Source organism: Helianthus annuus, chromosome 3 (assembly GCF_002127325.2).
Source record: "Helianthus annuus cultivar XRQ/B chromosome 3, HanXRQr2.0-SUNRISE, whole genome shotgun sequence".
NCBI lineage: Eukaryota > Viridiplantae > Streptophyta > Magnoliopsida > Asterales > Asteraceae > Helianthus > Helianthus annuus.
In genome coordinates, this window is record NC_035435.2 from 51,577,132 (window position 1) to 51,601,124 (window position 23,993).

Below are 23,993 nucleotides of genomic sequence, written 5' to 3' on the forward strand. Positions count from 1 at the left end.
GATGCTGATGTTGCCAACGTTGGTGAGCTGTCCACTAATGTGAGAAGAACCCAGAAGAAGCTGACTAAGGTTAACAATTAGATGCTTATGAAAAAAACAATTCTTATGAGAGATAAGTAGAAACCACTTATTTGAAGAATCCTTGTGGTTTTTATTTATGTCTGTTAACTGTTGTTTTAAGAAATTGTGGTTAAAAGCTTGGTTTGTAAGGGCTACAATGATGAATATGTTATGTAATGTCTATGGGTTGAATATCAAGTAAGGTTAACCTTTATTATACATTTTTGGTGATATTGATGGATTGATGAATGAAAGTTTAAACAATTGGTTAGTCGGAAAACTGTTGGGGTCTGAGATACATTAACATCTGTTAGAGGCTAAGCACTGTTATAGTGTGCTAATATCTGTTAACCCCTAAGCACTGTTAAAGATCTGTTAAAGGCTAAGCACTGTTATAGCGTGCTTCAACAGACCTTATAAGATGTTGATCATCATCTGTTAAACATCTTATATTATAGATATTTTGTTCAATTGTTTAATATATGTTGGTGCATAGCAGAACTTAGGTTCATCATACATTTTGCTTCATCAGCAGAGGTTATAGCGTGCTATAATGTGCTAACATCTGTTAACCCCTAAGCACTGTTAAAGATCTGTTAAAGGCTAAGCACTATTATAGCGTGCTTCAACAGACCTTATGAGCTGTTGATCATCATCTGTTAAAGATATTATATTATAGATCTTTTGTTGAATTGTGTAATATCTGTTGGTGCACAACAGAACTTAGGTTCATCATACATTTTACTTCATCAGCAGAGGTTCTCTTTAGCAGACCTTTGCATCAGCAGTCTTTGTGTTAATAGACCTTTCGGTTCATCAGCAGAGTTTGTTTGGCTCATGAGCTGAGGTTGTTTGGTTTAAGTAATAGAGTTTTCTTTTAACAGTGGTTGTCTTCAACAGATGTTTTGGTTTGCAAAGTTTAGCGAAATAGATGTTGAGTTTGTCCCTTTGGTAGGAGCAGTTTTTAAAACGCTGTTATTTGTAATTACAAGTTGTATACTATTTTATTAATTTTGAGTGTTATATTTCTTTTTGTTGAGTGACCGGTAAATGTAATGGAAAATAGTAATGTTTAGATGCAAAATATAGTAATGTTTACTTGAAAAACATAAAAAGGTAAAACCACAGTTTTGAAAGTATATACTAAGACTACATAACTTCATTCTTAAGTTAGTTTCCAAAGAAGAAAATTTGTCCATCAAACATGTCAACTAAAGCATAAATTACACAAGGCTGAAAAGGTGTTCAAAGATCATGTCAACAAACTTCAAAGTGTATTTTATCTCCTCTTACACTTTTTTCTTCGACTATCTCAAACCTCAGCTTTTTCCCCACAGATATTCCCGTTTCATCCATGATACGCTGCCAGTCTGTATGCATCACTAGATGGTTATTGTCGTCAGGTGTTCTAGGATCTCTCCTAACAACCAGCTGTACCAAAAACTTTACATGACCAAACGACAGCACAGCTCTACGGTAATCATTTAGCTGGTGTTCTCCAACAAAGTTCCTCGGTATTGCCTGTAAAGGAAAATTTTTTCTTTAGTTATTCTTTCAAAACAGCATATACTTTAAGTAATAACAGATGGATCCAAGATTATAAGTAAAATCAACTATATTAAAAGTGGATATGTAAATACCAAGCTGTGTGTCTGTAAAACATAGTATTCAAACTGTGTTTTATAATGTGGACGCCTTTTTCGGTGTTGGTGATTGGTACGGCTGTAGTGATGTTTTGTCTCTCCGTGAAGTGCAATCCCATCTTTGTTAAAAACCTTCACAGTAAAGTTTAAGTCGTCTTTAGGAGTACTTCCCATCCATTGAAACAGCAGTTGGCAGCTTTCCTCAATATCATTTTCGAAGCAAAAAGTTGCCCATCCTGGTCCCATAAAACTAGCAGCTAATCCCTTTTTGTTTTCAGGAGAGAAAACATAATGGACATCAACTTTACTACTCTGCTTTGGTCCATGTACTTTGGCAACCAAGTTATCAATTTTTAATCTCCTTTGCGACAACAGCTTCAGCAAATCGTGTGGTAAATGCTATAATTTTCATAAATTTTAGAAATGTCATATTAGATTTTATATAGGATACAAAATATAAATTAGGAGTTTTGGTAACAGTCCAAAAGATACACTGGCATTATATAAAAATAAGTAGGAATTTTTAACCTGCTTGCAGTATGTTTCTTCTTCAGCCTGTTTCAAGCATCCATGAACATAATCTCTGTTCGATCCATCTTTTCTAATCTCCAATCCCTCATTGTCCAAAACATTTATCTCAAATTTTGCTTGCTTTAATTTTTTTAAACATAGCTTGTCTATGTTGTTATTTCTATAAGTTTCAACGAACCGGGTCCATTCTGGCCCGTTTATCCTCTTACTTTTATGACCGATGCTCTGTACTGTAATCTTATACTTAAAACCCGTATAATCAACCAACTTTATCACTTCACACTTTCTTGGTAATTGGTTAGCCATTATCTTTGGAAGTATCTATGTATATAAAATACACAACATTTAATATATCTTTAATTATATAAATACAGTTTTTAGCATACAATTGTGATTTGAGCTAATTTGTTCTAAGAATATAACTTACTAATCCCTCATTTAGGTCTGCCAATTGAGAGACATTGATAATTATCATAAACTCCATCTGAAAGTAAAAAAATACAATAACAGTTAAATATTATAATATAAAATCAAAATGTAACTAAATAGGTTGATATAAATCTTATTATAAAATAAAGAAAACAAGTTCACACAAGTTTATCTATTTTAACATCAGTAGATTATGATTTTGATGTTTATATAATTTGAAATGAGGAAACTGAAAGGAACATGTCAAAGTATACCTGTAAAATACACAAGAGAAAAAAAAAACCTGATCTAAAACTTTAAACTTCTGATCGTCGAGTCTGAGGAAGAAGAAACTGTAGAGTTTTTTTCGCCGGAGAAGATGTGAGATTGTATTGGGATTGTTGAAAATAAGATATTTATCTATTAAGTTGTAATTGTTTATTTATTTAACTTATAATAATCTTTAATATCGGGATTTAAAAACTATTTTTAATTATATAAAAAATATATTAAATTAATAGATAAGTTTTTCGTGTTTAACATTTTAAATTTTTAGTCAAACAGTGTTTATAGCTGTGCAAAAATTGCGTTGTTTTAATGTAAAAGGGGGTAAAATATAAATTTTACAAAACTTAATTTCAACCAACCAGTGTAAATGTAACGTCTGTATTAACTTCATTTAATATGCTTTTCATCTCCATTATTGAATATAAGCTCCAGAAAACATACTCGGAAGTTTTCTCAAATAACTTTCTTATCAAAATTGGCAAGGTTCTATTGCATAATATAGATTACACGCTATAAAATCAAGTATTGTTTCTTTGAATTTATTGTTTGTATTATATATGTTAGATTAATCATTATTTGATGTTATGAGTATGTGTTTGTGTTTGTCACTGACAGCGTTTCATGTTCTCTCTTGAAGCAAATAATAGTTGCTGTAATCCGGTATATTTTTATCGATTAAGTACTGCATTAACTTAAATGAAGTTACTGATAGCATTCTCTATGATAATTTGTGCATGCATCTTCGTGATGTTGTCTTCTACATTACGATTGATAAATCAACTATATAATTTTTGTTTGATGCTCATTTGCTTAATTGTTGTGAGAGATGATGATTTTTGTTTTGTGCTTTGTTTTTATAATACTTTAAGTGTGTGATTATACAAATAGTCCAGTTAATATTTGGTACTTTTGTTTTTTAAGTGCTGATTTATTTTAAGGGATGTTAGTGATGTCAATTTTATAATGTTGTTTGTCTATGACTTTTGTTGGATGATGTTCATTTTTATAACTTGTAAGTTTAAATTGTTTATTGCAAATATGAATCTATCCAATCAAACACCATCCTTTTTATAATTCCTTAATGAAGATGATTTTATATTTTTGGTATCTTTTTTAACTTTCCTTCCACTATTAGGATTCTACGTTAATTTTTGATGTAACATATTTTTTAACTACTATTGCAGAATATACCACTTGATTTTCAGACTCTGTTGTGGGGCAAGGAGGTCCCATATGGGCGAATTGTAGAGTTACTTGATGGTGACAAATCATGGTTAGTACGAGTAAGGAAGAGAGATGATCATTGTATATTTACGGATGGATGGACAAAGTTTGTTAGAGATTGTTGTTTGAAAACGAAAGATGCTATATTGATGAAAGCTATTGGACGTTTGTCATTCGTTGTCTCATGTTTTAAAGAAAAAGTCTATGAGAACTCTTACATTTCAGCAAATATTAGCCCTGAAGTTGGCATGACTGTAAGTAACGATATATTATTTTGTTACTTACTCTAAATATTTTATGCTAACTCAACAGCTTGCTAACATCTGTTTGCCCTTTTAACGTCTGTTTCCTTATAATCCTAACTTCTGTTGACTAAGTCTTTTAACCTCGGCTGACTAACATCTGATATTTAAGATCTGTCCACGTTGTAACCTCTGCTGGACATAATGGATGACAGTTGTTAGGAAACCTCTGTTGGATAGCAACAGAGGTATGTAATAGTTGATAGCCAAACAGTGGTTAAGTTGTGTGTAAATACTTTAACTACCGTTGACTAACCCTATTGAGTAATTCTCATTTTAACTTTTGTTGCTCATTAGTTCATATCAAATTTGTAAGTCTGCGCTAAATATTCCTTTGCTTCTTCTATAGCTAATTGCTGACAAATTTTGGAAACAATTCTATGGTAAAAATTACGAGTATAGGATGGCAACTATCTATGTTGGTGAAAGGTTTTGGAATGTGATGATGAAAGGATGGACTGATGGATGTGGATTTACTGATGGATGGTCAAAGTTGATTGAAGAAGTTCCCATACCAGTTGAATCTTGGTTGGTTTTCACCATGATTGCATCTAAAATGTTTGAGCTTTCTGTTTTCCATTCCGAGTCTGGAACTGAGGTTTCCTTCAAGAAAGCTGATGTAGTTGTTTTGGATGATTCAGTTTATGGAGATGATGGGTTTGATTTATTGGCTGCGGTATAAAATTTTGATGATAAAATACATTATTTGATAACATGACGGTGATAAGTAACTTTTATTATATTATGCTAATATCTTTTGAAATCTCATTTTGTAGGCTAAACACAAACAGCTTGTGGATTCTGCCAAAGTTGCTTTGGATGATGAGGATACTGGAGCTTCGGTTGGTAATTCTAAGCAGTTTACGAGTTTTGAGGATATTTTTAATGTATATATATACATGTAACATTTATATATTATTATGATTTAAAATATGGTTTCTTATATATGATCCTTCTTATAAATATAGTTTGCTGATGATGGGCTATTTGATTCAAAGATTGCACGTCTGGTAGAAGAGTCAGATGTTAAAAATGCTGTAAATTTATAATTTTCTACGCATATATTTTATTGTATAATAAGTATAAGAAGGTTTTTTTAAATTTTGTTGTAGCCTGAAGATCATTCTGTAAAAGTAGTTGATTATGTTAACGATCCTCAACTACAGTCTAAAGATTTTCCTGTTCGTGACATTTCTGCCTCTTCAAGTGTTGTATCTAATGTAAGCGTTTATTAGTTTTATATTGTCTATTTTATTATTTTCTCAATATATTGATATTCTTCTGTATGATCGAGTCTTAAACTTCAAAGCTGAGTTGAGAAGATAGTCTGTGTCGATAAAGAAAGTTATAAAATTTCAAGAATTTAGAGTTGTTATATTCTAAATTAGTTTACTTAGGTGGATAAGATGCACAAACTTCGTGGCAAGACAACTGTAGAGGATAACCAAGCTGTTGATAGACCATGTAAAGTTCGAAAGGTTCGTTTAGTATCATCCACTTCATAATCAGTGTTACACTTCACCATACATGCTGAAGATAGACTTGTAAGCTTTTGCAGTCGTTGCTTTGTTTCGTTATTTCAACAATTTCAGTTATATATCAATATTTTATAAAATTCACTATTCAATTTTCTGTTTTTAGCATCTGCCATCAGATGTATCTTCTGTGTTGGATCTGCATACTGATAATCCTAAGCCTATCAATATCCAGAATCTCAAATGTGAAGTCAAGGAACTGTTTACAACATCTCAAAAAACCAATACTGGATTCAACTACGCTGTTGTTGGATGGTCTTCTTATCTGAGATCTTGCAATATTGCTTTTGGTGATGAACTTTCGTTATAATTTCACAAGTCTACTCAATTGCTGAAGTTAAAAAAAGTTGTGCATACCGTGACAAAGATTAAGTCCTCTTAGTTTCATGTCATGATTGTTTGTGGTTGTACATCTGGTTCGTCAGTGGTACTAATTTTGCTTCTTAGACATGTTCTATATGTAGTTATGTCTATAAACAACTTTCATTGTCAATGGGTGGGTGCTACTTTTTTGTGGATAAGACAATAGAAATACTCATATGTATTTTCTATATTAACTGATGATGCATATTTATAGTTGTCTTTTACTTATAATAGATAACACGTTTTGATACAATATCTATACATATATCTATATGTTCTATCAATCTGTTTTATGCATGGTTTTCTAACATCTGATACTTACTATCTATGCATCTGGGCAAGTTCTGTTGGAGATAATTGATGACAGTTTTTCGGAAAGTCTGTTTGAAAGCAACAGAAGTTTTTAACAGTTAATAGACAACAGTGGTTTGCTATCAACATAATGGAATTGATGTTGAATAAACCTATTGACCATTAGTGCATATCAATTTTATAAGTCTGCACTAATTATTTTTTTACTCTCTCTTGAATTCTAAATGAGATGTTAACCAAAAGTCTAACAGATGTTTACCAAAAGTCAAACAGTTGTTGACCAAAAATCAAACAGATGTTGACCAACAGTTAAGCAAATGTTGACCAAAAGTCAAACAGATTTTGAACCACTAAGAATCATAGTTTTGCCAACAGTGGTTTGACTTTGGTCAAACAGTCTTTTTGAAAACAGTGGTTTCACTTTAAGCAATCATCAATGGAATTGGTCAACTTTATTTGCAAAAATTGGTTTTAACTTTATTTTAATTTAAATTACAAGTACCGTATATTTCTCATTCTTATTGCAAGAATTGTCTTCGATATAAAGTTAATAAAATATTGTATCTCAGATGGTTTTGAAAACAGTGGTTTCACTTTAAGCTATCCATCTGGTAAAGCTCTGTTGGAGATAATAGATAACATTTTTTAGAAAAGTCAGCTGGAAAGCAACTGAAGTTTTTAACAGTTAATAGACAACAATAGTTTGCTATCAACATAATGGAATTGCTGTTGAATAAACCTATTGACCATTAGTGTATATCTATTTTATATGTCTGCACTAATTATTTTTTACTCTCCGTCAATATAGGCTATGCATGGTTTTCTAAGAAATGACCCGTGTTTGCACACGGGTCTTACCGCTACTAATAATAATAATGAAATCACATATTTTACCTTTAGACCATGAGTAATGGAGGCGTTGTCTCCTCAAAATGCTCAATCACGCCATGACTAGTGTCCCCTACCTCATGATCTTTGAATTTGCCTCTTTGTGATTTGTATAACAAGATGAAGTGGGAGAATTTAAAAAAAAAAAAAAAAAGGATGGTTGCCAACGAACAGTTTATTGAAAGAAAATTTCAGTCTATTTAAATTTTACCCACTATATAAAATAACCCATTTTACCATTTTAACTCACTACTATTTAATTTTTACCCACTATATAAAATAACCCATTTTATCATTTTAACTCACTATTTTTTCATACACTTCATACACACTGTGCTCTCAATTTATACTATCCAACTTATTATTAGAAGTACTCAAATCACCAAAATACCCTTCTCTGGTCAACCTTGAAAGTCCCCACTCTCACAACAGAGAGAGAGAGAAACCTATAGATACAGAGTATTACAGAGAGAGAGAAAGCGATTGAAAATAGAGATATCCACCACGGGCTTTTAGAGAGAGAAAGTGATTGATGAGAGAGAGTGGGGGCAAATCTGCAGCGTTTGGTCTCTGTAATACTCAGCAAACCTCCCTTTTTTAAGTGTCTCCGGTCTTCTTCTTGTCCCCCTTCCCACCTTTTCTGCTTCTTTTTCATTTTTTTTATTTTTATTTTCTCTCCTCCTTTTCCGGTGAACTCCGCCGGATAACCGTCGCATTTACTTTTACTTCACTGTTCAACAGCTTTACCGGTGAACCTCCGGCTGTAGCTTCTTTCACTTTTTCCAATCATTTCGTAAACCCTAGGTTAGCTGGTGCTCTAAATTTCATCCAGCAATGAAGTCTCCGGCGAACGGTTATGGATTCAGTTTACATAAGCACCGGTGAAACTCCGGCGGTAGGATTATTTATTTTCCGTTCAGTTAGTAAAACCTAGGTTAGCAGGCTGTCTGTATTGCATTCTAAACTCGCCGGTGACGGTTACCGATCAATTCGCAAAACCTAGATTAACCGGTAGTATTTCATTCTGAAATCTCCGGCGAACGGTTACTGCTGAATATCCGGCGGTAGAGTTTCATTTTTCCGATCGATTAGCAAAATCTAGGCTAACCGGTAGTCTGTATTTCGCACTAAACTCACCGGCGAACGGTTAGCGATGACTCTCCGGCGGTGGGATTTTTCATTTTTTTCGGTCGATTAGCAAACCCTAGGTTACTCTGTATTTTATCTAGCAATGAAGATGACGACGAATGCTTCTGGATGTACTTTAACGACGGAGAATCCAAGCGAAGGTTAGCGTAACAACAATCTCTATAATAATAATTATTATTATAATCTGAAAACTAACCGATTCTGTTATTATTCGTAACGATTTTTTACGGAAGTTTAGATCTGAAATTTCTGTGAATCTCCGTCAACAACAAATTCTAATTCTGTATTTGTTGTTCGTATCGATTTGTTTTTGTATTCTGCAAACAGTTGGAGAGAAGAAGAGCGTAATCAATCCTGAGCTATGGCTAACGTGCGCCGGACCTCTGGTGAACTTACCGGTGGCCGGAACTCATGTTGTTTATTTTCCTCAAGGTCACAGCGAACAGGTATTAACTAGTTTTTGCTATATTGCGCTGGATAACGTGCGCTGTTGCTTCAGCCTTCAGTTAGTTTATAGTTGGTACTTTTGCACATGTCGTGGTTGCAACTGAATAGCTGTGATGACTTGTACCGTACAAGTTGTTGATGCAGTATGCCACCGTATTTGATTTTTTGATCCAGCGGTGGATAGAACATTGATTAGTGCGGTTGTACCGTACAAGTATGTAATGCTATAATCGGGATTCCGTACATGAGTTGACAAAAAGTCTAAAGTGCGCCTGTTTTTTATCTGCTAAAGTGCGCCTGACATGGTGATTTTTAGTGGGATAGAATCTCCCTCTGCAAATTCTCTTTAGACTGCTAGTGAAGAATTTGCTTTTCTTTTTAAAGCTTTTACGAGGATTATTTTTTTATTAGAATTTAGAATATAGATCATTACAAAGCTTTTTTGTAGGGCCTACTTGTCTTTATATTGTAAAAACCAAATCTTATGCAAATTATTTAACAAAATTCTTTGGTTATATAATTTTGTCTGTTATTGTCACTTTTGTTACGGAAGTAATGGTCCAGGCACAATTGGAATGGTCGGTTTTCAGCGAACTAGACAAAAACGGTGAAAACAAACCATCGGTGCTTGCCTCCTTCCTTTACAGGCCGACTGGTTCTTGAGAATGGGCTAAACTGTTGAATTGATGAATCGCCGGTCTAGTTTTCAAAATATTGGTTCTGTATATTATGATCAATGTGTTTAAAACCGGACTGGCCCAGCAGTGTGTCCGGGAAGTAGATCGGTTCGCATGGGTTGTCCCGCCATTTGTTGGACATACCACATCTTGGTGAGTGGTGGTTGAACCGGTTCAGAGTAAAAAGCTTTGATGGAAAATATTTTTTACAAATAAGAATAGTTCTAGTTTTCAAAACATTAATTATGATAGAGAAGTTTTAGACATTTAATAAATAATGTTGTACTTTTTAAAGCTTGGTAATTTTCATAAGTTGTTATTATGTTAAAAGGTATTCAATAATGATATAAAGTAAGAAAATATTGTGGACTGAAGTGGAGACAATCATTAATTTGCAGTAATGACTAGGGCAATTAGCTTACTTTTGCTCTAAAAGTTATTTTTAACACAGGAATAATTGCAATGGGTACAATTTTAATGCATGATGTACACATCAAAATCTGTAATAAAGTTTATTTATGGTGCCAGAAAAAGGGCTAGCACATTTACATCAAATATTAGTTATTACATTTATTTTATCAGGGTTTTAAAATGAGATTTCTCTTTATCATTTCCTTTGAAGCTGATTATCTGTTTATTATGACTTAAAATCAATATAATAACTTTTTATTTGTGACACGCTTATAATGATTATGAAGGGGTTAAATAATTAATTCGGTTATCACTCAAATGTATAATTAAATTACATATTTAAGCATTTTCTGTAATTTACTTTCGAGGAACTTTACCCACATATACAGAAAGCGTCTCACATTTTCTTACATTTATTTCCATTTTTTTGTCTTTTTATATTTAAATCCGTCTTATTATTACAACTTCGGACAATAGAAGCACATCAAAATACCATTTTAACATGTTTTATTTGATCATGCATATACATTTTATTTCAGAAAAAACGGTTTCAACAATGTTGTGATATATACTTGCAGGTTGCAGCATCTATGAAAAAGGATGTCGATGCTCAGATTCCGAACTATCCAAATCTCCAATCAAAGATGTTATGCATCCTTCATAGTGTCACTTTGCACGTACGCGAGTTATTATTAATACATTCTTTCAAACACGTAACTGGATAAAATATATATTTTAGTTGATATTCATTATTATCTTTTAGGCCGATCCTGAAACAGATGATGTATATGCCCAGATGACACTGCAGCCTGTTCCTTCGGTATGGAAATGAATCATGAGTCTGCTGTAACTAGTTGAGCATGTTTAACATTGATTAACTAGACTACATTATTCGTTTTTAATGATTTTAAACAGTTTGACAAGGAGGCATTATTAAGGTCAGATCTTTCTATGAAAGTAAATAAACCACAAACACAGTTTTTCTGCAAAGCTTTGACTGCAAGTGATACGAGCACTCATGGAGGATTCTCTGTGCCTCGTCGAGCAGCTGAAAAAATATTTCCTCCTCTCGTAAGCAAATTTCCTTACCTTGAACTCGTTTATTCTAGATGTGACAAAATAGGCGGGACGGTTTGGTTGGGTAACAGGTTTGGTTCAAAATAGGGCGGGTTAGGTTGAGTTGACTCGTAACACTTCTTTGTCTAAAAACTTTTTAGTAGTTGTATAAAATTATTGGGTTAATTATAGTTAGAGTAAAATGCCATTTTCGTCCCTAAGGTTTGGCCAGTTTTGCAACTTACATCAAAAGGTTTGTTTTTCCGCATCTGGATCCAAAAGGTTTGAAATCTTGCCGTTTTCATCCGGCTCGTTAACTCCATCCAATTTTATCCGTTAAGTCAGGGGTATTTTCGTCTTTTCTGTTAACTTAATAGGCAATTCGACATAAAGTGAAAAAGACCGAATTGCATATTATTAAGTTAAAAGACGAAAATACCCCCTGCATTAACGGAGAAAAATGGATGGGGTTAACGAGCCAGATGAAATTGGCAAGATTTCAAATCTTTTGGATCCAGATGCGGAGAAACAAACCTTTGGACGAAAGTCGCAAAACTGGCCAAACCTCATACTCTTTAACAGTTATGAAAATTATATTGCTACAATGATGATCTCTTTTGTTGGATAAAACTATTTAAAATATTGTACACAATAACACTGCACCACCTGTTTGGCCTCTTCCTTTTTTTAGCCTAGTGATGAACATGAGTAAATGGGTCAAAATTGCTACCTCGAGTTAATTCTTGAAATTTATGTTTTAAGTAAATTCTATTCTGTATAGGATTTTTCAATGCAACCACCTGCACAAGAACTAATAGCAAGGGATTTACATGATACCCAATGGACGTTTCGTCATATTTATCGAGGTAAGTTTGTAACCACCATAAAGTTTTGTAACCTGACTCCAACATTGAGTAGATGATAACATTCTTAAAACGAAATTTAGGGCAACCGAAACGTCACTTGCTCACAACTGGTTGGAGTCTATTTGTGAGTGGTAAAAGGCTTGTTGCCGGGGACTCTGTGTTGTTTATTAGGTAATGCCATCGATGCATAGTAAATTAGTATTAGTAATTCTTATAATGATGAACTTAATATAAAGATATAAACTTCTTTTGGTATACGATAGGGATGAAAATCAGCAGCTGCTATTGGGTATAAGACGAGCTAACAGACAGCCAACGAATTTATCGTCGTCTGTTTTATCAAGTAACAGTATGCATATTGGAATCTTGGCTGCTGCTGCTCATGCAGCTGCAAACAACAGCCCGTTCACGGTGTTCTATAACCCAAGGTATTTATAGATGATTAAAATTCATAACTAAAGAAAAATAAAATTTATTTATTTAAAAATTAATTCATTTATTAAACAGGGCTAGTCCTTCAGAATTTGTTATTCCGTTAGCCAAGTATTATAAAGCAGTGTGCGGTAGCCAAATATCGCTTGGCATGCGCTTCCGGATGATGTTTGAAACTGAAGAATCCGGAACAAGAAGGTAAAGGCGTAAGCTTGATATTTTAAACAATCTTTAACTTTGTTACAACAAATAACAAAAGATTAATGAATTTTTAGAATGTTGAACCTTAAAGGTTGTAAAATGCAGGTATATGGGTACAATTACAGGCATCAGTGATCTTGATCCTGTTAGATGGAAGAACTCACAGTGGCGAAACCTACAGGTATAGTAGCCTAGTTACAGAAGTAGGTCAAAACGTTGTGTTGACCTGAAACATGTTTGATCTGTACTTTTTTTTTTATAAATACAGAGTGTCGAATATGATGACAAATATATATTTTTTCTGTAAGAATTTAGTTGCTAAAATTTTTGAATAAAATGATTTTAGGAGGCTTCAGATCAATGTTTTTATAACCAAACCGGTTTCAAAAACAGGAAGGTGTCATAGATAATTTAAAAATTCCAACACTATATATGTTTGAAATAAAATATGGAATTATGTTTATCTTTTAGTGTGGATTTGTAATCTTAACAAAATAAGAAGCCTGGAATAAGCGAATTATGAAAATGAGATTTTGGAAGGAAAACAAATAAAAAAAATTGAAATCTGATCGAACCACCAGGTCCGGTTCACCAGTTCGACTGACCTTTAGCAATAACTGGGCGGTTCACATGGACTCAACCAGACCGGTTATGTATCATGTTCGTGGTCCTGTTCTGAAAAAAGTGCTCGACCCATTTTCTTTAAGACAAAGATAATACATAAACCGAATCGAGTCATTCATAAGTAATGTTGTATTATTGTAAGTAGGTTGGGTGGGACGAGTGTACTGGCCGGGACAGGCGAACCCGTGTTTCCGTTTGGGAGATTGAGCCCGTTACAGCTCCATTTTTCATTTGCCCAACGCCTCCCTTTTACAGACCAAAGCGTCCTAGACAACCAGGAATGCCAGGTATGTTGACTATGTTTGACTACAAAACCTTAATATTCACGTCTATTTTGGCCCCCATCATACAATCATAAAGTACATAAAAAGCCACAATACCTTGTATGACTGCTGAGATTCTTTTGTTGTCATGTCCTTTTCATTCTTTGACGAAACTCAAAAACTATGATTAGAACTTGAAGAGTAGTAACTTTCAAGTTAACAAATGATGAAAACCCATAATGATTACGTTTGAAGAATCTTTTGACCTTTTCTTATATTTGACTTATAAAATTCTACAGATGATGAATCAGCTTACCTTGATAATCTATTAGATATGTCAAATAAAGATCCTGGTTTAAGCTTGGTCCAGTGGATGAACATGCAGCAAAATTCTTCACTTGCGAACCCGATCCAACCGAACTACTTGAGCCCATTATCTGGACCCGTTTTGCAAAACTATGGAGCACCACAAATTTCTCAAAATAACTTGCAGTTTGGTAGTCAAAGGTCAACAATGCCACTTGACCCGTTACAGAAGCTACCACAAGCTGCCACCATGAGCCCAAGCCCATTAGCCTCACTGATGCAGCCTCAGGCTCAGCAACAGTTGACCGATCCAAGTCAACAACTGATCAGACAAAACTTGATTAATCAGTCCCAAGTTAATCCCCAAAATGTACTTCAGCAGCAGTCATCGATGCAGAATCAACATCTCTATAGAAACCTTCAACAACAGCAGCAGGCGTCTGCTGCGGTCAGTCAAAGTCAACAGAACAACCTGTTGCCACCCCAATTTCCAGATCAGCAAAGTAGTCAACAGTTACAGATGCCGGATAATCAAATTCCAGTTCAACTTCTACAGAAGCTTCATCAGCAACAACAATCTACACCACTACAGACACAAGATCAGCAGAGGCCATTGGTAGATGTAAGTCAAAGTCAAAGTCAAAGCTTTATGAAGTCAATATTAACCAGTCAAACAATGGACACGAAGCCTCAAACACTCATCACACCACTGTCTCAACAAATGTCAAGAAACAACAGTCAAGCAAATCTTCGATTTCCTAATCTTTCCCAGCAACCTAAGATTCATCCAACCAATCAGATTTCGACATATGGCAGCAGTTTATTGACCGGGACTGCAAATGGGGGTGGTCAATCCGGGGTCACTGATGATGTCCCTTCGTGCTCCACCTCACCATCAGCAAATAACTGCCCAACGATGGTTCCATCATTGGTTAATGGTGTAGAGATGATATCTAATACTGGTGTAGAAAGTCAAAATGTCAACTTTGTCAAAGGGTCTCCATCGGTCAATGTCCCAAAAGGTCAAAACCAAGGATTTTATACCACCCCAACTACATACTTGAACAATATTAATGGGACCCACATGGATTTCTTGGACAGCTCATCTTCAGCAACTTCAGTTAGCATTCCTCAAAACAATCATTTGCAAATTCAAAACTCCAATCAGTTGTCTTCCAACTTACAATCAGATCCACTTACACACATTGACAACAATTTTGAAATACCATCAATGATTCATGACCCTTTGACAACAAAAGGGTCAACAGGAGGTTTGACTTCTCAGTCATTTGGAGTTCCGGACATGGACTTCATCCCCATGGACAACATGAACGAAAGCAGTTTGTTGAACGGTGGTGTGTGGGCCCCGCCTCCACAACAGCTTCAACGAAAGCGGACATATACCAAGGTTGGATTTCTCATTTCAGTCCTATATATGTTCTTGGTTATTGACTTTTGGTTTGACTTTTGATATTGTATGTGTAGGTTTACAAGCGTGGAGCAGTTGGAAGATCAATTGATATTTCAGCTTATTCGGGCTACGAGGAGCTCAAACAAGACCTGGCCCGAAGGTTTGGTATAGAGGGTCAACTGGAGGACCGGCAACGCGCTGTTTGGAAGCTTGTGTATGTGGATCATGAAAATGATGTTCTTCTAGTTGGAGATGACCCTTGGGAGTATGTTCACACTTTTCCTTTTTGTTGTATTGGATTTGGGTAACGGGTCAAAACAGGTTCAGGTCAAACTGGGCTATTTTAAAAAACGGGCTTTAAGGTTGACCGCTAAATTCCTTATTCTTTTGGATTTGATAATAACCAGTATACTAAATGCAATTATCTGTAGTTATAATTCATTAACTCATTGCTAAAAGTAGTACCTTTTAGCATCAAAAGTATTAAGGCAACTTTATTCCCCAAAAGAGATTATTATCTTGGTGGTACACTTTAGCAATCATATTCATCACTTTAATTGTGTTAACGGGTCAACCCATTTGGGCCACAACTTGTTTAGCATATTTCTTCTTTCTCGGGTCATATTATATTTACGACTATGTTTGGTTTACAGGGAATTTGTGAGTTGCGTACGGTGCATAAAAATATTATCACCTCAAGAAGTACAACAAATGAGTTTAGATGGAGATTTTGGTGTTGTTCAAAATCAGACCTGCAGCAGCTCAGAGGGTGGAAATGTCTAGAAACAAATGCTAGTTGTTTTAACATTTAGGTTATTCAAACGTTAGTTTTGTGTGTTGATGATGAATAGCTGTAAAATTGTGTAACTTAGGTAGAGAGAGAGAGAGAGCATTGAGAGTGTATAGTATTATATTCAGAACCAGTTACTGAGTAATGCTCAGTGCTTTCAAATGTTCATCAATGCTTTTGCATCATCATGATCATAATTATGATATGATAATGATCATTAGTGGTTTATCATGTTTTTTCCTTATCCACTCATTGTAACAAGTCCACAAAACTTGCTCCAGAAAATGAGATAGGCCAAATGCTAACCGCTTCGGTTCAGGTCTTCTCATAGTTTTAGGTTTTATAAGAAAAAAAACAGGTTAAGGTTGTAAACGAGCTAAGCCGTTTGTGTGCTACTCAGAATCGGCTCGTCAAAAGCTTGAATCAAGCCAATCTTAAACTAGCTAAAGCCTAAAAAGTAAGCTCGTATAATAAAGAAGCCTGAGCTTCATTTTGGGTAGGTTTGCAACCCTAAACAAGTCTAGTATTTATATAATCTTTATTTTACATCTATATACATTATATTTATTACTATATATAAGATTATGTTAGAAAATTGTGTATTACACGAATTGAATAAATGAAATATTAAATAGCTAGGAGTTGTTTGTTTAGCTCTTGATGCTTAATGGTTTAGACCTCTTACTGGTTCAGTACTTGATGGTTCAGATTGTTTGTTTCGCGAGCAGATGTCTGAATGGTTCACAGACATTTGCCTCTGAATGGTTTAGCATTATACTGAGTTTGAATGGTTAAGACCACTAATCTGGATTGGTCAGACATTTGCCTCTAAACGGTTAAGCATTATACTGGCTCTTAATGGTTCAAACCTCTTACTGGTTCAGCACTTAACCATTCAAAAGTTGTCAAACAGCCCCTTAGTAAGGGAAACAATATTGTGGGATAAGATATTATTGAGTTTTTTTAAATAACTTTTTATAATTAATAAATAGAATACAAATTGTTGAAATAAGAGGAGAAAAAAGAATTTTGGGCTCATAAAACCGTAACACGTAGCGCAACCAGTTACTTATTTATTAGGTCTAGATCATATCAAAAATAACTGAACGATATAATCATATACAAAATTATCATAAATATATATAAAAATAGTTATCTATACATATAAAAACTAATATAACAATAGATAAATAATAACGGGGCCGAGTCCAAGCTTAAAAGACTATCCATGAACCAAGCTTGAGAAGCTCGTGTAAGTTAAACGAGTTAGACTTGGGCTAGTTATCCTTAATCTCTTCTAATCGGCGACTGGTGACGTCTCAGAAGTAAATTTGCAAAACAAGAACACCATAAGCTCGTTACGAGGAGGAGGAGAAGATAGGGTTCTCCTCGTAACCACCATCCGGCGTGAGAATAAGTATCGCTTTAAGAACTAAAATGAGTGTGTGTTAATTGTGAGAGTGAGAGAGAACGGATCCTTAAACATGTGGTTGATGGCTGGTATTTATGGCCGAAGAGTGTGGAGAAAGAGATGAGCTGATGGGCCTTGGGCCAGACGTCGCCAACAAGGAATATCTAGTTTGTCCTCTCTGTCACGACAAGTAGTGTTTACCGAGGTAGAGGGATGTTGGCGCACGGTGATTGGTACCGCCTGGGCCTGCTAAGTGTACTTGTTGTCAAGTCCGTCATCAGCTGTGAGTGGAGATCATGGACAGTAAAGGACGCAAACTGATTGGCTACACGTAACCATCCTTTTGTACCTTTTGTCTCCTGCACGATTGATCATCGTGAAAGTTGTATTGGGTTGAGCCTGACGCATGTTGATTGGCTGCAGGCTCCTGCCACTTGTACTGACTGTACTATTCATGAGTTGTCAAGTTTGTAAACGCGCGAAGGGACCTCACACAGGAATTCTGGAAATAACCGAGTGTTGTTGTGATTGAGTCAGGGTATGGTCTTTTGTGCACATGTCTTGCGCAGGATTTGGGACCATACCCTCTTCCCCCTTCAATATAGGTCCAATACAAATTCATTGATCTCTTTTCATTCTTCCTTGGCTTGCAAGTGACTTACTTGGTCGTTTTTGCCGTCTTAATGATGTGTACTAATGACTAATGAGCTGAGCTAGTTGTTGTATTAGTAATAGTCAATAAGTCAACGGTTAGTTGGATTAGTTGTGTTAGTTGTATGTTAGTTCAGTTAGTTGAGTGTTTTGGGTATAAAAGAGATACTTTGTAATAGTATAGGGTTATCAATCAAATCAAATGAAATAACAACTTTCCATCTCTTAATTCTCTCTCAAACTGCCATTAACTGACTTTCAAGAACCATTCAATTCGAGGTTCTTCTGAGCGTTAATCCACTCGACCATTGTTAAATCAATCTCGAGTTCAATAAATTTGAAACCGCATCACTTAAGTCGACGTCTTTTCTTTAGAAGCTCTTAATTGGTTTCGTATCTGCCGACTAAGGGGAGCATGTCTTCAATATATCAAAGAATTATTGAGATATTCATTCTAGTTTCAATTTCATTTTCCTTTTTCGTCTAGCCAAACAATTTATTTCTATGGTTCTAGATTTCAATTTGATGCTAAACACTATAGGTTTAGATCGGATATGGCTATTGATCATGGTTGTGATGATTTGTGACCAAAAAGATAACATTATCATGTTTAGAAAACTTAGAAAAAATCAAACATACCAAATGTACAGACATCCAGTCATTATGAATTTAACCGTTTATTAACGATAACACATCAATGTTTTTTTGATAAATTCTCTGTAGACTCAACTAACCATCGGGTCGGGACTGGAAGATGATGAGAGTATATCTAGAAGTGAATTCTGGGGCGGAAGCTCTTCGTGCCACAGTGGAAGCGTATCACCTGGATAAAAGTTGCGAGTCACGCCCTCTGAATTTATCTGCAGATTAAAGCATTTTCAGTAATAAACATATTAGTAATCATAACTAATGCATTAATGATAGATAAGAGAGCAGTATGAATTAATGTAATAAATTTGTAAGAACTCACAATTACTGTACGAACAACTCCGCCGCTAGCACCATCTCGAGCAATGGCAAGAGAAACAGCCTTAACCACCAATTTCTGCAGTATCACGCAGTCCGATAAGATATATGAATCTTAGCTTAGTGATTAATGGAAATCTTGATATTCAAAATTTTTAGAAAATGGCTAGATGTAACGCGATATTAGCAGCTATTAAATCTGATATTTAGATCCTGACATCATGCTACATATCTAATCTAAATATGTCCACAACGTTATGTAATATGGACCTCAGCTTCGTCTTTTGTCATCCCGTCTTTCCATTCTTGATCAAAGAAACCATACAAATATGTAGACCCGGATCCTGCATAATTTAAACGAAAATTATATGTTTGCAGATTTCTAGAAGATTTACAAGTAATGAAACAAAAAAAATCTTCTCAAAATTTTATTATTTGTATTAAACTGTAAATAATTAGATATGAAATATTAATGCGAAAAAGCCGATCCACTCAAATTTAGCCTATATGCATTCAGTTTATTTGACCCATTTGACACGTTAGATATCAAACATTCGTAAATGGGTATAACCCAAATCAACCCATTAGTAAATGGGCTGAAATTGTCACCTCAAACTAGTAGATGTTTAAAATACATGTATACAAACGACCACACACTCAAATGGTAACATGAAATAAGAGAAGCAACCTCGAGTTACTAGATACCAAGATTTAACATGAAGGTCCATAGGTCAGGTCAGTCAATAAAGTAAAGTAAAAAAAAACCAACTTTACTAGGATAAAAAGTTAGAAACACACCTCCGATTGCGAAAGGCTGGTCAACAATAGTTCCACCAAGAGGGATTCCATATATTTTACCCCCTTCATACTTGTCCCATCCACCAACAATCAGCCCAGTTTGTAGCATATTCTGCAAACTTACTTATATCATCAAAACAAAACAAAACATAAACCTGAAATAATGTACATTGGATACGTAACTAGAAATCAGCTAACGGCGCTAGTCGGATCAAACATCTTAAGTTATTAATAGCATCAAAACCTACAGAATGCTATAAATTGGATACTTGTAAGGCTAGATAAAAGTAGAAGTTTGATTAAACACAAACCTTATTGTTGTATGATAACATTCTGATAAGGTTGGCAGCAACTTTGACGGTTGCAGGCTGGCCAAGTTGCATCCTGTAACCAAGAAAATAAATTTGTCGATTGATAATATATTCGTAAAAGAGACCATTCATTAACAATGAAAAATGAAATTAGAAATTTAATGCTAAAAGGGGAGTTACAAAGATGCATATACGAACAAGTTAGAGATATGCGTAAAGTTCCTTACGTGTGTTGATGGAGAAAGTGGCGTACGTAGTCGGAAACAATTTGTGAATCTGCAGCCTGAAAATGTAACAATCATATAATATGAAATGGAAACCAATATGATATCAAGAGTAAAACAGAAACATTTGTTTCACCAAACATTAGTAATCCCGGTCCCACACTCGTCGGGTACCCGCTGCTCATTATCCACCAGGTTCACAGGTTTCCCAGCAGGCATCGGGTATATAAACCATGATCTCATATATTACATGAAACTCGATCTTCAACTACCCTTCGAAACTGACTTGAAATATCAGATCTTCAATTATATTTATAAAAATTCTATATTTCTAATAATTTTTTAAACAACTTCACAATACCATTTATTATACTTCTAAGTTGTTATAAAACATTAATATATTATGCTTCAACATGAAAAAACCGGTATAACAGGCTATCGGGCACGGATCATCCAACATTAAACATGTCTCCAACCTAGGGGTGTCAATAAACCAAACCACTCGTGTACCACTCAAGAATCAAGATCGACTCGCTAAAAGCTCATTAACAAACGAGCTCAGGATTCACTAATCAAACTCGAGTAGCTTGGTAAACCTAAACAAGCGTATTAGTAATACAACTTTAACTTAATATATTAAACTAGTAACAAGACCCGCGCGCGTTGCGGCGCGGGTACATCGCAAACGTCGAACGGATTAGTCCAAGCGTTATGCGATGTATTAATCATATAATAATGTGCGTTTTGACGTATTCGACTGAAGTCAATGTAACCTATAGATGTGTTGCAATTGGATTAAAATGTAAAGCAAATCGAGTTTATACTGTACAATCATAACGTAGTATATGCGACTCGACTAACTCAAATTTATACCATCAAGTCAACGTATTATATGTGACCCGATTCATATGTAGGAAACATACAAAATAAAGGCCGAAAGCGTATACCAAATTTACGTCAAAATGTAAAAAAGCAAAGTTGAAAAGTTGAGGGGTCCGTATAAAGCATATGTGCCAAAAAACGTAAATTACCAAAGTATAGGTAAAAAATGCAAGTTACAAAAGTACGGAGTAAAAAAAGGAAAATCCTATATGCAAAAAATATGAATTACAAAACTATAAGTTAAAAGTGGAAATTTTGAAAGTCAAAGAGTGGTGGTTTCACCGACTTTGTACTTTAAGTAATATAGAAATTAGTAAAAAGCTAGGGGCTAGAAATGCCAATTGTTAAAGTAGAAGAATAGTAAAGTTAGATAAGGGACTAAAATTGATTAATTCAAAAGTGGAGGGGTAGTAGCAAAGCTAAGGGGCTTCAAATAAAATATTGTAAAAGTTTAGAGGGTAGCAAAGCTGAGAGGTTTTGAAATGCAAAATTGTAAAAGTTTGGGGGGGGGGGGGGGGGGTGGTAAGGCAAAGCCCTTGGGGGACTAAAATTGATTACTCCAAAAGTGAAGGAGCCGTAGCAAAGCTGATGGGCTTGAAATGAAATATTATAAAGTTTAGGGGGTAGCGCAAAGCTGAGGGGCTTGAAACGCAAAATTGTAAAAGTTTACAGTGATTGACGGTGGGGTAAATGATTCTTACAGATGGAAAAAAAACAAAAACAACTCGTGAATTTTTTTTCGGATTTTTTTTTCAAAGGGGGGCTTGTTTCGTATTACTCTACCTTTGTGCAAAATTTGGTCAGAAAACTCCCAGGGAAGGGAGTTCTCACGAGTTCTCTTAACTCATGGGTGGTTCTCGTATACATATAATTATTAAAAATGCCTAAAATAGTATATATCATGCTATATAAAAAGGTTATTAACTAAAAGTATACAAAAATGTAATTATAACCATATGTAATGTAAATAAATATATAAAAAAACAACCCCGGAGACATACCCATGATAATAAACAAACTGATATATGGTAAAAAAGAGAGGAGAGTTGTTGTTGTTGTACCGATCCAGAGCGGCAGAGGTAAACATTATCTGTGAGCTGAGTGATCTTGTCGGAAGCTCTATTCGCCACATATAATCCTATCCAAACACAAACACAAATGTCAATTGTAAATCCATCTCATTGTATTGTAGAGAAATGAGAGAACAATACCGGTGCTGGTACGAGAATCGGCTCCGAGAATAACGCCACCGTCGTACGTGACGCCGATAATGGTGGTTCCCATCGAGTGTGGTGAGTTGAGGTCGTTCATCATTGAATCCACTGCTGCTCAAATTCTTCTTTTGCAATTGAAGAAGAAGAGGGAAAGAGTGTCGTTATTTGAAGAAATAGGGACACAGAGTTTTCTTGCACAAAAAGAATGCGATAATTTATTTATATTTTTGTAAACAAATTAGTCCCTTAGCTATTGCACATAGCAAAATGTACCCGGACTATTTAGTTATAAAACTTGTCACTTATTGGTTAGAAAATCAGCTCGTTTAATTTATAAAAGCCCGAGCTCAGTACGATTCAAGTTTTGTTTCTAAAGTTCGAGCCCGACATGTTTATTATTTATTAATTAACTAGGTTTGAACCCCGTGTATTTCACTAGCTTCATAAATGTAATTTTATATAATCTATACTATATAATAAAAGAAACCAATATAGACACGCTTGTCAATATTTTAGACCATCTTTAATTGTAGATAATTATTATTTAATTTAAATTATTAAATATTAATTAAATTAATATAAATTTTATCAACTCTAAATCATTGACATAAATAAATATTTTAATATTAGTATTTTCTTTCTTATCAACTTTTAGTTAAAAAATAAAAAGAGAATGCATGCATAGAACGCTCAAAAATTCGTTACTTTTAGATGCTTCAACACCATAATTTGTCTTCTATATTTAGTTAATTCCTCATTATTATTTTATTGATGACCTCATTTTTTACATCAGTCTTTTTTATCCTCCTCGTATGAGGGATGCTACTTACACAGTGGGTATGAAAATGGTATTGGTTACGAATACGAATAATTGCCGGATGTCACAACAGTTGGAAAATTGTCATAATTTTCCTAATGCCATGTACGCTACAAGTATGAAAAAAGTAATAAAATGTATTCGAATAAACTAAAAATTTCTAGGTTCATATGACTTTAAAGGATTTTAGTCTAAAACGGTGAAAAAGTCTAATGATTCGTATAGTGTCAGAAGTATATAAATACAAAATAGTAATAATTTGAATTTAAATATGATAGTGAAATAAATATAGTTTATGCAATTTCGACTAAACAAAATATAATATATTTATTCTAATATATATATATATATATATATACACACACACACTAGCTTACAACCCCGTGTATTACACGGGTTAAATGACGAAAAAATGTAAATTATAAACTTGTATATAATCCTTATTAATGAAATGACTTATTTAGATAAAATAGTAAAACAAAAGAACAGTTATATTTTCGCTATTCAAAATAATTTTCTAAGTTTTCAGTTT

At 34.4% G+C, this 23,993-nt stretch overlaps 2 protein-coding genes across 3 annotated transcripts; one reads left to right on the forward strand and one right to left on the reverse strand.

Annotated features, from left to right (window-relative positions):
* Positions 1 to 7,984: 7,984 nt before the first annotated feature.
* On the forward strand, positions 7,985 to 16,418 carry LOC110929007 (auxin response factor 19). 2 transcript variants are annotated; one of them, XM_022172098.2, is made up of 15 exons: positions 7,985 to 8,633; positions 8,715 to 8,843; positions 9,031 to 9,149; positions 10,817 to 10,915; positions 11,002 to 11,058; positions 11,154 to 11,309; positions 12,076 to 12,160; positions 12,241 to 12,331; positions 12,424 to 12,588; positions 12,668 to 12,790; positions 12,899 to 12,974; positions 13,563 to 13,704; positions 13,980 to 15,394; positions 15,472 to 15,662; positions 16,051 to 16,418. In XM_022172098.2, exons 2-15 carry the CDS (start codon positions 8,786 to 8,788, stop codon positions 16,178 to 16,180), a joined length of 2,907 nt encoding a protein of 968 aa, XP_022027790.1. In that variant the 5' UTR covers positions 7,985 to 8,633; positions 8,715 to 8,785; the 3' UTR covers positions 16,181 to 16,418. The 2 variants fall into 2 exon arrangements, with proteins under 2 accessions (XP_022027790.1, XP_022027788.1); XM_022172096.2 differs by having other exon boundaries at positions 7,985 to 8,843.
* Positions 16,419 to 18,829: 2,411 nt separating this feature from the next.
* Positions 18,830 to 22,845, reverse strand: LOC110929005 (proteasome subunit beta type-6). The gene is made up of 8 exons (XM_022172094.2): positions 22,642 to 22,845; positions 22,492 to 22,568; positions 20,552 to 20,607; positions 20,325 to 20,397; positions 20,014 to 20,125; positions 19,486 to 19,559; positions 19,220 to 19,294; positions 18,830 to 19,109 (listed from the first exon to the last, which is right to left on the reverse strand). Exons 1-8 carry the CDS (start codon positions 22,742 to 22,744, stop codon positions 18,975 to 18,977), a joined length of 705 nt encoding a protein of 234 aa, XP_022027786.1. The 5' UTR covers positions 22,745 to 22,845; the 3' UTR covers positions 18,830 to 18,974.
* Between the last annotated feature and the right edge of the window lie 1,148 nt (positions 22,846 to 23,993).

Coding starts and splice junctions, on each gene's coding strand:
- LOC110929005 (XM_022172094.2), bottom strand. CDS start 22,744: ATGATGAACGACCTCAACTCACCACACTCGATGGGAACCACCATTATC. Junction 20,398..20,551: donor CACTTTCTCCATCAACACAC/GTAAGGAACTTT, acceptor TCTTGGTTACAG/GATGCAACTTGGCCAGCCTG. Junction 20,126..20,324: donor TGTTATCATACAACAATAAG/GTTTGTGTTTAA, acceptor GTAAGTTTGCAG/AATATGCTACAAACTGGGCT.
- LOC110929007 (XM_022172096.2), top strand. CDS start 8,786: ATGAAGATGACGACGAATGCTTCTGGATGTACTTTAACGACGGAGAAT. Junction 10,916..11,001: donor TTCATAGTGTCACTTTGCAC/GTACGCGAGTTA, acceptor ATTATCTTTTAG/GCCGATCCTGAAACAGATGA. Junction 11,059..11,153: donor CACTGCAGCCTGTTCCTTCG/GTATGGAAATGA, acceptor GATTTTAAACAG/TTTGACAAGGAGGCATTATT.